We start from the raw sequence: 16,443 nt of genomic DNA, 5'->3' as shown, positions 1-16,443 counted from the left end.
TGCTTCACAAGATTCAAGTTCCATATTGAGCAATGTCTTTTGTTCTCCATGGTGATTGGCTTATCCCAACCAGGCAGTCCTTCCTAATGCCCTCCCTCCTTCATGTCTATTGGTCCGCCTCATCCTTGTTGCCTGCTCCCTCATGACCCTCCCTCTGTTTTTCCATGGAGCTCTGTCTAGCTCCACATGGCTTTTAGCTCAGAACTCTCCATCATCGCCTCTTTCCCAGGGAAATCCCCTGCCTTGTGGCCGGGTATCTGCCACTTTCTGCTTCACTTGGACCTTCACCTAGCCTAGCAGACCTCCGTCCAGTGTCACAGGTCAAAGGCCTCAGTGCACTCGTTCACTGAAAGGAACCGACAGACATGTGTTGATTAAGCAGTGCACAGAGCTAACTGGATCTTCCTGCAGTTGGCTTTGAGATTCCAGTAGAGGAGTAAGTAAGCTGGGAATGGTGGTGGACCTCTAAAGTTTCTGCCATTGATTTTCCAGGTTCTCACTGCTCAGGCAGACCTCTCTGGCTCAGAAGCTCTTGCGCAAAAGCTTGTTGGTTGCTGTCCAGCATCAAAAGTCTGATTGTCTCCTTCTCCACCAACAGAGTTCAGTGGCTGAATGTGCTGTACTGTGCTTGGTTGCAGGTAGAGAGCCAAAGAAGCTGAAAGGGGGCTTCTCTGCCTGGTCAGCAGCCTTGCCTTGGCCTCTGAGCAACCTGATAGCCAACTTCATTTGAAAAACCTGCCTGATTATCTTACACAGACACACACACTTTATTCTATAGTTGCATGTGGTAATATCTATCAATGTGAATTCAGATGCTTAGAGATTTCACTCATACTTTAAAAATTTCAAGATAAGGTGGTCTCTTTTACTTCCATGCCATGTAAGCAGTAAAGAACATGGCTTACACACCGCACAGTGCACAGCCCATGGAAGAACAGGGCATGTGTGTTCACTCCATGGAAGCCCAAACCATGTCCTTGCTTGTACTGAGCTTGCAGAGCCTCTGTGGCTTCTAAGAATTGCAACATTGCTGCAGTGACAAGCTCCCCTTTGGGATTAATAGGTACATAGGAAGCTGCCATATACCGAGTCAGACTATTGGTCTATTTAGCTCTGTATTGTCTTCACAGACTGGCAGCGGCTTCTCCAAGGTTGCAGGCAGGAGTGTCTCTCAGCCCTACCTTGGAGATGCTGCCAGGGAGGGAACTTGGAACCTTCTGCTCTTCCCAGAGCGGCTCCATCCCCTGAGGGGAGTATCTCGCAGTGCTCACACATCAAGTCTCCCATTCAAATGCAACCAGGGCAGACCCTGCTTAGCTAAGGGGACAAGTCATGCTTGCTACCACAAGACCAGCTCTCCTCTTCCAAAAAGTCACTGCAGTGATGATGCAGTCATTTGTAGCAACGGCACCTGGTACACTAGAGGACATGATTAGGTGATGCACAGAGCGTGTGCCCTGCCTTTTGTACTACACTGCATGTAAGCCTTTGTCTGAAACTGCCCAAATCCCCCCCTTTAATCCTCCACTCATAAATGTTGCCTTAAGGGAATCACCATTCCCCAGGCCTAAAAAAGGTTGGTCACCTTAACTATCACACCATGTAAGCTGTATAGACTTTGTACAGTTTCATATCTTATGCTGACTTTACAACTTACGTTCCATGCAATCACAGTTTGCCTTGGCCTTTCAGTTCAACATTGTGCTGGGGAGGGATGCATCTAGGGAGAAATTCAAGGCTATAACACCTGGGGCTTTTTATTTTTGAAAAGTGGTGATTATGGGGAGACATGATTGAGGTGTATAAAATTATGCATGGAGTAGAGAGTGGACAGAGATAATTTTTTCTCCTGTCTTACAACACTAGAAGCAGGGGTCATTCCATGAAACTGAAGGTCAGGAAATGTAGTACCAACAAAAGGAAGTCCTTTTTCACACAGTGCATGATTAATCTATGGAATTCTCTGCCACAGGATGTGGTGCTAGGCACTAGTTTGGATGGCTGTAAGAGGGGCTTAGACTTAGACAAATTCCTGGAGAACAGGTCAATCAATGGCTACTGTTCTGGTGGCTGTGGGCCACCTCCAGCCTCAGAGGCAGGATGCCTCTCAAAATCAGTTGCAGGGGAGCAACAGCAGGAGAGGGGGCATGCCCTTTCTTCTCGCCTGTGTGGGCTTCCTAGAGTGAAAGAGGATGCTGGACTAGATAGGCTTTGGGCCTAATCCAGCAAGGGTGTCCTTACGTTCAGCAGGCGTAGCGGCACCTTGTGAATGTCATCCAAATATGTCTTTACCAGAACTGTGCTTCCTCAAAGTGCCACCTACTACCAACAAGTGCAGCAGCGTCACCTCTCACTCCTACTAAAGGCAGTGCACGGGCTTTCCTGGCTCCCAGCCTGAATGGCAGGAGGCGACTGGCCCCTCACCAGTTTGGAAGGAGTATCGGAACCCCCCGAAGCGCCATTCCCTCCCCCCAGCACAAGGAGGCAGCTGATTGTGGGGCAATTGCTTTGGGCAGGATGGCGGAGGAGGGTGGGTGGAGTTCTTTCAGTCCCGATCCAGCACTGCTGAGGGGCAGGCTGGGTGGGTGGGGAGAATACCGGGAGCATCCGTGGAGCAGGTGGGGAGGCACACACAGGAGGCTGGGAGAGGGCGTGGGGGTGCCTGGGAACTGAAGTTCCTCCCAGAGCTTTTCCCACCGGAGGAGGAAGTGCAGTCCCCAGGCATCCCCGGATCTGTAACAGGGAGGGAATGACGCTCTCTCAAGATCCAGTACTCTAGACAGCAGAGGCCTATCAGAGCGCCCCCCCCCCCCCGGTCCCTAAAGGGTTAGAAGCACATCTGTGTGTGGTGGAGCTGCAGTGGCACTTTGAAAGGGAGCGGAAATCTTGGCCCTTCTGGGAAATGGCTGGCTTTCAGCCTAGACTCACCTCTCTCTGGCTTGCACCCAAGGGGACCAGCCTTGGGCGGGCCGATCATGTCTGCCTTTCAGCTTGCATGGTTGGACTTGGGAACTGCCCAGTTTTGCTCGACCAGAGTTTGTTCCTAGCAAAGTGCATGGCTGTGTTTTGTTGATTGTTGTCTATTTCTTTCTTTTCAAAACGTATATCTCACCCCTCCACTACAATAATGCTCAGGGCAGCTCACAACAGTCAAATTATAAAAGCCACATAACATTAAAAACAGTAAAACAATAAATCAGGAATAAAATCAATTAAAACAGACCCAATCAAAAATATAAGCCTATCAGACCCAACAGGGAAAAACCCATCAAAAAACCTCTTCAAACAAGTAAATTATAAGGTTTGTTTTTTAAAATACACACACACAAAAACCCTAACACTAATTTGGTGTTGGCTTACATGATGCACAGTCATACAAAGGCATAAGGCTCTGTCCCAGGGTTTCTGCAGATTCAGAACAAGAGCCCCCCCCCCCCCCCCCACACCCACCCTGTTCAGGAGAAGCAGTTTCACAAGCAGTGTTACTGCAGTTTTCTCCATTCCTGATCCCGACTACTGGAATAATGCTGGAGTAACACTGCTGGCGAAACTGTGAGTCCCGAATTGTGTCAGGGCTTGCTTCTGGCCAAGTCTGCAGAAGCCCCGGGGGTGAGCCTTACGGTTGCACATGATGCAAGCCATTATTATTGTGGTGGTTGTTATTATTATGCTTTTCAGCAAATGTTCTTGAAGTGAAATATGTTATATCAATAAGTAAGTAAGTATGTGGTTCACATAGGAAAAGCCGTTGCCATCCTTATCCCACAGGGGACAACAACACAAGCAAGACAGAGGCAAGAACAGACCAGAAACGGGGAGTGAGCACGATCTGGGTCACTCTTCAGCCTCCTCCTCCCAGATGGTTTGTGAATGAGCCAGCAAGACAGTCACAAGCAGTCCTGAGCCAGCCAATCAAGGACAAGAGTGTGGCCACTGAAGCACAACTGCTGACCAATCAGCAAGCAACAACTACAATGAATGCAACTGGGCATTGTGTATATGCAATGGCACAAAATTTGGCAACACAGGAGATAACACACATACTCTTTTCAGCAAGGAGGTAAGTTATATAAAAATCCATTGATTTCCCCCGTAAACCTTCTAAAAGCAGTAAAATCAATTTACTATGTGGGATGCTATACAAGTTACAACAAAGTAAAACATGAGCCAAATTTTCAACTTCACCTGATCTGCAGGGGCACTTGTGATAGGGCATCTTTTTATGCACATGTGAAAAAATGTGTTGGTACTCCTCCACAAAAAAAGAAGAACCCACAATTGTCTCTGAAATAACTTGAAACTGACAAAGTAATTTATTCCGCATTTAACAAAAATCAGACTTTGCTTTAGAGTTTTGATGCAACAGGATATTTCAAATAATAACACAAATGAAAATGGCATGGACAAAAACGATGGGACCCTTCACCTAATATTTTGTTGCACATCCTTTAGAGGCAGCCACTGCAAACAAGCGATTCCTGTAGCTCTCTATGAGACTTCTGCATCTGTCAACAGGCAGTTTGGCCCACTCTTCCTGAGCAAACTGCTCCAGCTGTGTCAGGTTTGAAGGGTGCCTTCTCCAGACTGCATGTTTCAGTTCTTTCCATAGATGTTCGATAGGATTCAAATCAGGGCTCATGGAAGGCCCCTTCAGAATAGTCCAATGTTTTGTTCTTAGCCATTCTTGGGTGCTTTTAGCTGTGTGTTTTGGGTCATGATCCTATTGGAGGATTCATGACCTGCGACTGAGACAGAGCTTTCTGACACTGGGCAGTACGTTTTGCTCCAGAATGTCTTGATAGTCTTGAGATTTCATTGTTCCCTGCACAGACTCAAGGCACCCCGTGCCAAAGCAGCCCCCAAACATAACCGAGCCTCTTCCATGTTTCATAGTAGGTATGGTGTTCTTTTCTTTGAAAGCTTCATTTTTTCGTCTGTGGACATAGAGCTGGTGTGACTTGCCCAAAAGCTCCAGCTTTGTCTCATCTGTCCAAAGGACATTCTCCCAGAAGCATTGTGGCTTGTCAATATGCATTTTAGCAAATTCCAGTCTGGCTTTTTTAGGTTTTTCTTTCAACAGTGGAGTCCTCTTTGGTCTTCTTCCATTGAGCTCACTGTCACTCAGAAAGCAATGGATGGTGCAATCAGACACTGATGGGCCTTGACTTTGGAGTTCAGCTCAGCCACACCAGAACCTGAGGGGTATACTTGTGAATCAAATGGGCCATAACCCAAAGTTTGGCTTAAAATAAGCCAAATTTGGCAACCCAGAGCTCGGTTGCCAGAACCTAAGGGGTATACTCGTGGGTCAAATGGGCCGTAAGCCAGAATTTGGCTTTTAAAAAGCCAAATCTGGCCACCTAGCTGAGAACTGCAAGGTGCCTGCGCAGTTTGAATAGAGCATTGGCGCTCTATTTCTCCAACTTTCCGTAACTGGGCACCGCCCATTGAGATCATCTGGAGAGGTTCATCTGCAGTTGCCACCGGCTGGTCTGTTGACTACTCTCCATTGCTGCCCTGAGGCTTTGGAACACACTTCCTGCTGAAATAAGAGCCTCTCCATCTCTTACAACTTTTAAAGGGCAGTCAAGATGCACTTGTTCACCCAGGCTTTTAATTAGACATTGTTTTAATTGTGCTTTTAATAGCTTTAAGGTTTTAAATTCTAAATTGTTGTAATCTTTTAATCTGTTGTTTTTATTGTTTTGTTGTGAACTGCCCAGAGACTTGTGTTTTGGGCAGTATACAAATGTGTTAAATAAATAAAATATATAAACTATGCAGGTGCTCTGGAGCACCTCGCAGTTTTTAAGGGCCGCTGGGCTAGATGGTCGGGCTCGGTGGCCGCTCCCGCTCTTCCTGCTGCCGCCCACGGTGTGTGCGTGTGTGTGGGTGCTTGGCTTATCCCTCGGCCGCACACATGGCAGCTAGAATTATTTTAAAGATTGGAGGTTTGGCGGAGGTGGGGCAGGTGTGGGGTGGCAGCAGGAAGCAAGACAAAAACATATGCAACATAGCTGGGCCTTGGGCCCCCTTCATAGGAAGCTGCCATATACCGAGTCAGACCATTGGTCTCTCTAGCTCAAGATTGTCTTCACAGACTGGCAGCGGCTTCTCCAAGGTTGCAGGCAGGAGTCTCTCTCAGCCCTATCTTGGAAAAGCCAGGGAGGGAACTTGGGGCCTTCTTCTGCTCTTCCCAGAGCGGCTCCATCCCCGGGGGGAAGATCTTCCAGTGTTCACACATCAAGTCTCCCATTCAGATGCAACCAGGGTGGACCCTGCTTAGCTAAGGGGACGTGTCATGCTTGATGCTACCACAAGACCAGCTCTCCTTCCAGACTGCTGGGCCCCGCTAATTTATACTGGCTTCCCCCCTGGGTCCTGGCCTGCCCCATCTTGGAAACCTCAAATTCTGCCTTGGACCATACACCAGGGCCATCCCTAGAGAGCCCTGGCAGGGTGCAGGGCCTGGGGCCAATCAGCCAGTGCGGGTCCCCCTTCCAGTTAATTTTAATGGGGGTTCAAAGAGCGGGGCCCGGGTGGTTGCCCTGCTTGCCCTGCCCTAAGGCCAGCCCTGCCATACACTTATTTATTTACATTTCTATACTGCCCTTCCCAAAATGGCTCAGGGCTGTTTACATAGAGAAATAACAAATAAATAAATAAGATGGCCCCCTGTCCCCAGAGGGCTCACAATCTAAAAAGAAACGTAAGACAGACCCCAGCAACAGTCACTGGAGGGATGCTGTGCTGGGGATGGAGAGGGCCAGTTGCTCTCCCCCTGCTCAGTGAAGAGAGTCACCACTTTTAAAAGGGGCCTCTTTGCCAGGCTAGCAGGGGTTGCCGCATCGGAGGAGATCCTACCCTGCCTCCCGTGGAGGTGGCGGGGGCCGCCACGGGTTAGCTTCCCTCCTTCCGCCACAATGCTGCCCAGTGAGGTTTTCCTTCCCAGAAAACCCTCCGGGGAGCGAAGGGCAAGGCGAGGCGGAGCAGCTTCGTCACACCCGCTCGCCCGCCGACGGAAGGCTGCAAAGCGAAAGTGGCTGGCTGCTCTCGCTCTCGGCCGGAGCGCAGCAGCTGCCGGCAGCAGCAGCAGGACCCGCTGCTGTCAAGACAAGCGAAGCGGCGCCGGAGGCGGAGGAGGAGAGACAGCCCGCCCGCGCGCCCGCCCGCCCCTCGACGCGGGCAGGTACGGCCGGCTCGGGGCTCTCCCGCTGGAAGGAAGGGGGCTTTGGGCAGGGCGTCTCCAGGCTCGCGCTGCTCGGGGGGCTGGGGAGGGGGCTCCCGTCTCCCAGAGGCGGCGGCGGCGGCGCTTCGCTTCCCGTGGACGGCGCACCCACCACTGCCGTGGCCTCTGGCTGCCCGAGCCAGAGGCCGGCTTTCCCGGCCGAGCCGAGCTCTCCGCGCAAACTGCGGATTAAATGGGCGTCCGCTCCGCTTCATTCTCGTGCCAGCTGGGAGGGGCGCTTTCCCCAGGCCCCGCCGCCCCGTCAGGTCACCCAAAGGCCAGAAGCGGGGCCTTTGCGTGGCGGCAGCACCTCCCCGCTGCTTTGCCGACAGCTTTGCCGCTGCCGCCGCCGCCGCCGCCGCCTTCCTCTTCCCCGCGGTGCGGGCGAGGGGACAGAAGGCAGATTCCGTTTCCGCGGCAGGCTGGCCGGCCTTCGCTGGCCCGCCCGGGCTGCTTCAGCCGCCACAGCCCCTTGTGGTGAAACTTGTGCGTGCCGTTCCTCTTCAACAAAGGGGATCAAATCAGTCTCGCTGGGTGTCGTTTAGTGTATTCGTTTAGAATGTGTGCCCCCCATTGCTTGCCACCCATTCAAGGCAACCAGCAGCAGCAGCAGCAGCAACAACAATATGCAGTAAAAGCATACCCAGGAACAATTAAAATGGCAGCACATCAAATCAAATCAAAATCCCACAAATAATTAGGAGAAGGTTAAGCAGCAGCCCACTGGAAATGACTCAGAAGAACAGGCTCCTCGGGACAGCATCAGTGATTGTGGGCTGCGCAGCCCTTAGACCAGGGCCCCAATCCACCGGTTGGCAAGCAGGATGCCAGCCCTTTCGCTGGACCCTGGTCTTCCCACTCACAAACTCCCAGAAAGAAGTGGTGGATCTACCCAAGGAACTAGAGATGTTACATGACGCTCTGCATTTGGGATGGTGAGCAGTGGATCCAGAACTTTAGGATGGCACAGGGGCCCCATTGGAGATAGAAACCCTGCAGCTACACCTGGAGGCCCATCGTGCATGGACCGATACCTGTTCTTAAGCATGTTGCAGTTTCTGCATGGTGGTTTGCCACCTGGAAACCTACAGCAAGATTCCTCATGCATTCCACATAGGAGTCTCCACAGCTGCTGAAATGGTATTCGAAGTATCCCTGGCAATGGAACTTGTCCTTCTGCAAAGAATAGCTTTCCTTGAGAACACCATAAGGAATTCCATAAGAACAGCCCTGCTGGATCAGGCCCAAGGCCTATCTAGTCCAGCCTCGTGCTTTACACAGTGGCCTGCCAGATCCCTCTGGGGAAGCCCGCAGGCAAGAGGTAAGGGCCACAGTTCCCTCTAAGGGGTGTGTGTGTGTGTAAAGAGAGAGAGAGAGAGAGAGAGAGAGAGAGAGAGATATGTGTGCACACTGCCTTGATACTGCCGCCCAGAACAAAACTCTTTCCGCTCACTGATTCTAAAAAATAGAGGGAACACTGTTGAGGACACACCCTCTCTCCTACCATTGCACCCCTGCAACTGGCATTTAGAGGCATCTTGCCTCTTGAGGCTGGAGGTGGCCTATAGACCTCAGACTAGTAGCCATTGATAGACCTGACCTCCATGAATTTGTCTAACCCCTTCTTAAAACCATCCAGGCTGTTGGCTGCCACCACATCTTGTGACAGAGAATTGCATAGTTAAATTATCTGTTGTATGAAAAAATACTTCCTTTTGTCGAACCTAACTTTTGTATCAAACCCAGATCTAAATTTCATCAATCCTAACTTTTTTGGCAATCTGAGAGGGAGGAAAATTTCTCTCTATCCACTCCCCTGACACCATGCATAACTTTATACGCCTCTATCATGTCTCCCTTCAGCCGTCTTTTCTCTAAACTAAAAAGCCCCAGATAGCTTTGCCTCATAAGCAGTGGTCCCTCTAATTTTTTTTCATCTCTGTACGGAATGAGTTTTGTTCTGGGTGGCAGTATCAAGGCAGTGTGCACACATGTATATTCAGAGTGGGGCCTTCCTGATTCAACCTGAGCAGGATCTAAAATCAACAGAGCAGACATCCAAAAACTTGTGAGCATGCACACGTGCACACACCTTGAAGGGCTCATAGGGAAGGTGCTCCAGGCCCCTGAATATCTTACTGATCAGTATTTTGTTGATAAATATCAGTATCAGTATTTGACCTCCAAATACCAGTTATAGGGGAGCAACAGCAAGAGAGAGGACATGCCCTCACCTCTTGCCTGTGGACTTCTCAGAAGCATTCAGAGAAGTGGAAACAGGATGCTGGACTGGATGGACCTTGTGCCTAATCCAACTGGGCTGTTTTTATGTGGACCTTTTCTTAACCTTGTCCTATTTGAGAGATGGTGACCAGAATTTTACACAGTACTCCAAGTGTGGCCGAAACATGGTTTTGTATAAGGGCATTATAATATTAGCAGTTTTATTTTCAACCCCCTTCTTATTGATCCCTCGCATGGAATTGGCCTTTTTCACCGCTGCCACACACTGAGTCGACACTTTCAACGAGCTGTCCACCACGACCCCAGGAGCCTTCTCTTGGTCAGTCACTGACAGCTCAGACCCCATCAGCGTATATGTGAAGTTGGGGGTTTTCATCCAAATGTGCATCACTTTACACTTGCTTACACTGAAGCGCATTTGTCATTTTGTTGCCCACTCCCCCAGTTTGGAGAGATCCTTTTGAAGCTCCTCACAGTCTGTTTTGGATTTCACTACCCTAAATAGTTTGGTGTCATCTGCAAATGTGGTCACCTTGCTGCTTACCCCAACTTCTAGATCATTTATGAATAAATTAAAAAGCACCGGTCCCAGTACAGATCCCTGGGGGACCCCACTTCTTACTTCCCTCCATTGTGAAATCTCTCCATATACACCTACCCTCTGTTTCCTGACCTTCAACCAGTTACCAATCCACACATGAACTTGTCCCCTTATCCCATGACTGCTAAGTTTTCTCAAGAGCTTGTAGTGAGGAACTTTGCCAGAAGCTTTTTGAAAGTCCAGATATACTGTGTCAATCGGATCACCTTTATCCACATGCCTATTGACACTCTCAAAGAACTCCAAAAGGTTGGTGAGGCAAGATTTCCCTTTGCAGAAGCCATGCTGGTTCTCCTTCAATTGGGCCTGTTAGAAACATAGGGAGCTGCCTTCTACACAGTCAGGCCCTTGGTCCATCTAGCTCCGTATTTGTCTACACAGAGTGGCAGCGGTTTCTCCAAGGTTGCAGGCAGGAGTCTCAGCCCTGTCTTAGAGAGGGAACCGGGGACCTTCTGTGTGTAAGCATGCCTGGCAGACGCTCTTCCCAGAGAAGCCCCATCCCCTAAGAGGAATATCTCACAGAGTACACACATGTGGTCTCCTATTCAAATGCAAACCCAGGGTGGACCCTGGTTTTCAAAGGGGACAATTCATGCTTGCTACCACAAGACCAGCTCTTCACCCATATGTTCTTCTATATGTTTAAAAATCTTAGAGAATGCCTTCCATCAGTTTGCCTGGCACAGACGTTAAGCTAACTGGCCTGTAATTTCCCAGATTGCCTCTGGATCCCTTTTTGAAAATCGGTGTTACGTTGGCTACTTCCCAGTCCACTAGTAGAGCCTGATTGTAGGGATAAGTCATATTTTTGCCAGGAGGTCGGCAATTTCACATTTGAGTTCTTTAAGGGCTCTTGGTGGATTCCACCTGTCCCTTGTGATTTTTTAATTTTTCTAGACAGTTTAGAACATCCTCTCTTGTCACCAGTCTTAGGACCTTCAAAGAGCTTCTGATCATATGCAGAATGCATTTCCCTCAAGACTGAGTAGTTAAGCACCTTTCAAAGCTCTGCTCAACCACACAGTCTCTGGAGACAGCTGACTAGTCTGTGACTCAACATATTTTCCATTTTCTTTAGGAGCACAACCATAAGCTAGGCATTGAGAAAACTTTATTTCATTTCCCCCCTCTGAGCCCCACTACCAGCTATAGAATAATTGAGTTACAAGGCCTTCAAACATTTTAAACAACTGGTGCCTTACCTTTTATCAGATCATAACTACAAGAAACCCCAGATATATTTTCCTGCTGCAGTACTCAGCCAACTGTATGGCCTCTGCTACTCTCATGGTGAGATGGTTGCTTACTAAGTTTGTTGTTGTCTTCTTTTCCAGTTCAGAAGGTTCTCCACAGACTGAGCAATGCCTGCATGGAAAGCCTTGAGACAAAGCTCAGGTAAGCGACCCCGACCCCGACCCGAGTCCCATTCCTTCAGAGAACCACATGACAGTGGTATGGTGGAGGCTGGGTCATTCTGGACTTCATGCACAAGTGTCATGGCCCAGACCTCTGAGTCAGAAGAGTCAGAGGAGGAGCAGGAGGACCTGGTCGGGAGAGCAGGCTCAGAAGCACAGCAGGAGGACTTGGCTGTGAGAACAGACTCTAGTCTGAAGCTGAGCTGGCACAGCAACAGGCAGGGGAATCTGAACAGCTGGCAGAGATGAGGGCTGAGGAGACTGATCAGAAGGAAGCTGGAATTTCACCTGTGTTAAGAAGATGTCTCAAGAGAAAGGCTCAGTGGGAGATATGCAGGCGCATGTTCTCACAGGAGAGGCAATAGAAATGCTGTGTCAGGAAAGCCTGATTGGTTGCCGGTTATCTCGAGCCTTATGTTAAGCAGACATTGTTCATGGGACAGTACTGTCAGCAACGTTGCCTTCTACAGACAGTGTTCCTTGTATTTATACTTGTTCAACCTTTCTTGTTTCAGCCTGTCCTTGTTCTGTTCATTCCTTGCTCCTTTCTTTCAGTTATTACTCAGTTATCATAGAGGAGGGTACCTGGTTTAGTTTCAAGGGACTTTATTTTGTTTATTTTTGAGAGTCATTCTTTGCTTTTGTTCTTGCAGCTAAGCTGCTACTCTTATCTACAGAATTTCTATTTTTGACTCACAGAAGTAGAGCTGGAGGGATCGTAAATCCTGTCAGGTCAGTCGTGCCAACAGATTTATGACAACAAGGAGGGCCGGGTAACCCAGGAGGTTGGCTTTAGTTGTGGCCATGAAAATGCTGGCTTGATCCCAAATGCCTGCTGAGGTGGAATGGCAGCAGACAGGGGAATCTGAACAGCTGGCAGAGATGAGGGCTGAGGAGACTGATCAGGAGGAAGCTGGAATTTCACCTGTGTTAAGATGTCTCAAGAGAAAGACTTGGATGGGAGCCCATTACACCCACCCAGAAAGCTGAGCTGCCGCTGTCCATTTCTCACCACAACACCATCTCACAAATGAAACAAATTACAACTCAAGGAAGGTGGGCACCCCAGTTCTGCCTTTGTCAATCTAAGATCCAGAAAAACCAGATAGTTATAGGAGCAATAGCACAGCATATTATATTCAGTGCTGAGAAAAGAAAACCACAAAAGCAAGCCTGCCTGCCTGCCTTCCATCCTGCCTGCCTTCTATCCTGCCTGCCACAGAGGGACAGGAGGACAGAGCAGTCATGGCTTGATGGAACAATGGTCTGACAAGAAACAAAGTTTCTAGATTGATTTTTAATATGAGAAGAACTCTTCTTTCTTCTCTTCTTCTCCAATGTAGTACATGCCTGCCTGTATCTGGATAACATCATGGCCTGAGATTGGTGCTGGGCCCCGGTTGACAGCCTGCCTGACACATGGGTCAGGACACCAGACAGTGCATTGGCCATGGCGGAGGTGTGCATACATGTCTGCGTGTGTCAGCAGCACTGTTGGGCAGACTGTGACACATCTGGGTTTGGGGTTGGCCAGGGTGGGGTGAGCTGCTAGTGGTGTTGCAGTGGGGTTGACCATGAGTATCTCATCCTCCATGGCCAGATCAGGATAGCCCAGCAGGGGGAGGCTGGCCTTCAGGAAGACCAGCTGCTCCACCATGACAGCGTCCATGTCTGTGCAATGGGGTGTCACCATGTCCCCGGCCACGGAGGAAACCCTCTTGCTCTGGATGCTGGCTGGTGGGTATAGGAGAGACCGTCTGGCAACCACCACCGAGTTTGACCAACTTGTCAATGTGTTGCCCAAAACTGGATTGGCTCAGTCTCCTGGCCTGCCACTGGCTCATGCAGGTACTGCAGAACACCCTGCTCAGCACTATTTCAGGGCTCTGCGGGCTTCTCCCGTAACCCTGGCAAAGCAACAAGGATTCTCTCTGTGAACCACTGAGTGGAATGCCCAGGTGGAACTGCCAGCTGCTTCGGTGCTGCCAGGGACACCATGCTGCTGGACTAGGGGGCGGTGGTGTTGCTGCTGCTAGGGGTGGACTGCACACTACCAGTAGGCACTCCAGCACCCTTCTCCTGGTTGCGCCCCAGTCTCCTCTCCTCAGCTTGCCTAACTTCTGCAACCAGGAGGTCCCTTCTCCTCGGCGGCTGGGCATGGGTAACTGCTTTGCTTTTCACCCTTGGGTCACAAAGGCAAGACAAAAAAATGTGCTGCCAATGCACTCAAGGGTGTTGGGAGCTGATCCATCACTCCATTCCTCAGACAACCTGCCAAGGTGATTGCTTCCCCCCTGGTCAGTGTGGTCTGGAACTCATCCTCTTCTCAAGAAGAGTGGTTGGCAAAGCCTGGCTCAGTGATGCTGTCTCAGCGCACAAACTGTTAGTGGCAACAAAGAACGACTCAAGTGCCGAGACAACCTCAGAAGTGAACGCCTATTCCTGGTTGGATATGTCACATACTTCCAAGCCACACCTCCTTGCCAGGGCGTTGATGGCCAGCTCTTGCTCCTGCAGGCACCGGAGCAAGAGAAAGATGAAGTTCCATCAGGTCAGAACATCCTGAGGGATCGGGTGTTTAGTTAGGCCCAGCTCAAGCTGCTTCTCCTTGAGCATATGCCTAGCCTGTTTGCTCCGGTGGAAGAAAGATGCTATCTGGTGGCACCTTTCCACAAAAGCAGTCGTAGCAGCAGGAGGATAGCACTGAGCAGCGGGGATGACTTGCCTGGCCACAGCCCCAGAACGGCCAAGCACATCCCACATGACCAGGTTCAGAGTGTGCGCCACACAACGGAGGGACACAAAATGAACCTGTGCAGCTGCCTTAGTTATGTTGCCAGTATTGTCGGTGACCATGAACCTTTGGTGAAGGTATAGCTACCTGGACAGTCATACCCCCTGGCAGCTCGCTCACCTGCCATGTGGTCAATGTCCAGCACCTCCACATGCAGCACAACCCACCTGTGCTTCGCTGCATGGGAGGGGCTGTCCACGCCACCAGCAGCAGATGTCCCCTTGCTCTCCTGCCCACACCAGTGCACTGTGAGGGACAGGAAAGAACTGTACCCCACATTGGGACTGTTCCGCAGATCTGCAATGAAGTGCACACTGGTGTCAGGGAGGTACAGGAAGGGCACCACCCACCTGCTAAAAGTGGTTGTGAGGGGATGTTGTAGTTGGGGGCAAGCGGTTGGAGCAGCTGGCAGAAGCCGGTGTTCTCCACTACCTGAAATGGCTGGTTGCCCAAAGCGAACATCTTGGCAATGGCCCAGGTGATCGGATGAGGATCTGGGGAAGCACACTGCTTGCCCACCAACTGCACCCACTGCGCAGGCAACTTCCCGTGCTTGGGAGCAGGAGCAGGTGCTTTGCTGCTATTAGGACATACCAGGCCTATGGCTGCCAGCAGGGGCACGGACCCCTGGGTGATGCAGTTGCAGCTGCTGCTGCATCCCCTTTGTCTCAAGGTGCTTGGGGTCCTTCCCCCACTGACCTGTGAGCCACAGTGGATGCAGGCAACATGGGGTGGGTCACCATGGCAAAGCTCAAAGTGGTCCCACACCATGCTGCTATTGGACCGGGAACATTTTGGTGGTGGTGGTGGTGGTGGTGGTGGTGGTACTGGGGCTGCTGGTTCATTCTGGGGGCCGCCACCACCACTGCCCTTGGTCTAGGGCTGAGAATGTCTAGGAAGAACCAGAATGACTTCCTCCTGCTCCTCCTCAGTCTCAGACGGGGTTCCCATTGCCAACAGGGATTGAGGGGGAGGATGGAGAGAGTGATCTGGCTGGGCTAGCAGCCAACAACCCCTCCTCCTCAGCTGCCACGGGAGCAGCTTCTTACCTGATGGGAGGCCGCCCCTTCTTCTACTTCAGGACATTGTAGAACTGGAAAAGGTGCAGAAGAGGGCAACCAAGATAATTGGGGCCTGGAGCACCTTCCTTATGAGGCAAGACTACAACACCTGGGGCTCTTTAGTTTAGAAAAAAGATGACTGCGGGGAGACATGATAGAGGTCTATAACATCATGCATGGTGTGAATAGAGAGAAATTCTTCTTCCTCTCACATCACACTAGAACCAGGGGTCGTCCCATGAAATTGATTGCCAGGAAACTTAGGACCAGCAAACAAAGCTATTTTTTCACACGAAGCATAATCAGCTTGTGGAATTCTTTGCCACAAGATGTGGTGACAGCCAACAACCTGGATGGCTTTAAGAGGGGTTTGGATGACTTTATGAAGGAGAGGTTTATCAACGGCTACTAGTCGGAGGGCTGAAGGCCACCTCCAGCCTCAAAAGCAGGATGCCTCTGAGTACCAGTTGCAGGGGAGTCACAGCAGGAGAGAAGGAATGTCCTCAACTCCTGCCTGTGGCTTCCAGCGGCATCTGGTGGGCCACTGTGTGGAACAGGATGTTGGACTAGATGGTCTTCCTTGGGCCTGATCCAGCAGGGCTGTTATTGTGTGCAGCTGCCACAGTTGGGTGTGCTGCAAGAGCAGGCTCCTCCGGAAAGGAGAGCCTGTGCAGAACCACATCAGTGGGGGCGGGGACAACAGCATCACAAACACACACACCCCACCTGGCAATCTGCTCCTGACTCTGCCTCACACGTCTTGGAAGGGGGGGCGTTAAATTGAAGCCCTAACTCTGATGGGTGGGAGAAGAAGTGCCTTTAAGGCAGGTATTTCAAAATGGGGTGTGGGGTCAGTGGTGATCTAGAAGAAGCAGGCTTTATGGGGGAGCTTTTTTGGAGAGGAATGAGTAACAATGGGGTAAATTGAAGAGAAGAGAGAGGCCAGGGGTTACAGTGGCCTGTCTTTAACCCCAACCCTGTCCTTCAGACCTCCTAGTACCTAATCCCTCCCTTCTCCAAATTAGGCCCTATTAAAAGAACTCAGTTATCTCTAATACCAGACCAAGGTGTGGGGGGCTGGGTGGGGCAGGAGGGGAGGG

General features: G+C 50.5%; 2 protein-coding genes across 4 annotated transcripts in view; both read left to right on the top strand.

The window, feature by feature from the left end:
• The window catches only part of LOC128329530 (uncharacterized), a 215,141-nt gene that overhangs the window by 40,736 nt on the left and 157,962 nt on the right, over nucleotides 1–16,443 (top strand). The window lies entirely within an intron of this gene.
• The window catches only part of LOC128329535 (GTPase IMAP family member 7-like), a 38,977-nt gene continuing 29,547 nt past the window's right edge, over nucleotides 7,014–16,443 (top strand). The window contains exons 1-2 of the mRNA XM_053260929.1: nucleotides 7,014–7,189; nucleotides 11,408–11,468. Of these exons, the coding sequence (XP_053116904.1) occupies nucleotides 11,435–11,468 (34 nt within the window). The 5' untranslated portion in view covers nucleotides 7,014–7,189; nucleotides 11,408–11,434. The remainder of the gene's footprint in view (nucleotides 7,190–11,407; nucleotides 11,469–16,443) is intronic.

Source organism: Hemicordylus capensis, chromosome 6 (assembly GCF_027244095.1).
Source record: "Hemicordylus capensis ecotype Gifberg chromosome 6, rHemCap1.1.pri, whole genome shotgun sequence".
In the NCBI taxonomy this organism is placed as follows: Eukaryota; Metazoa; Chordata; class Lepidosauria; order Squamata; family Cordylidae; genus Hemicordylus; species Hemicordylus capensis.
Note: the sequence above shows the minus strand (reverse complement) of the source record. Positions and strands in the feature narration are given on the sequence as shown.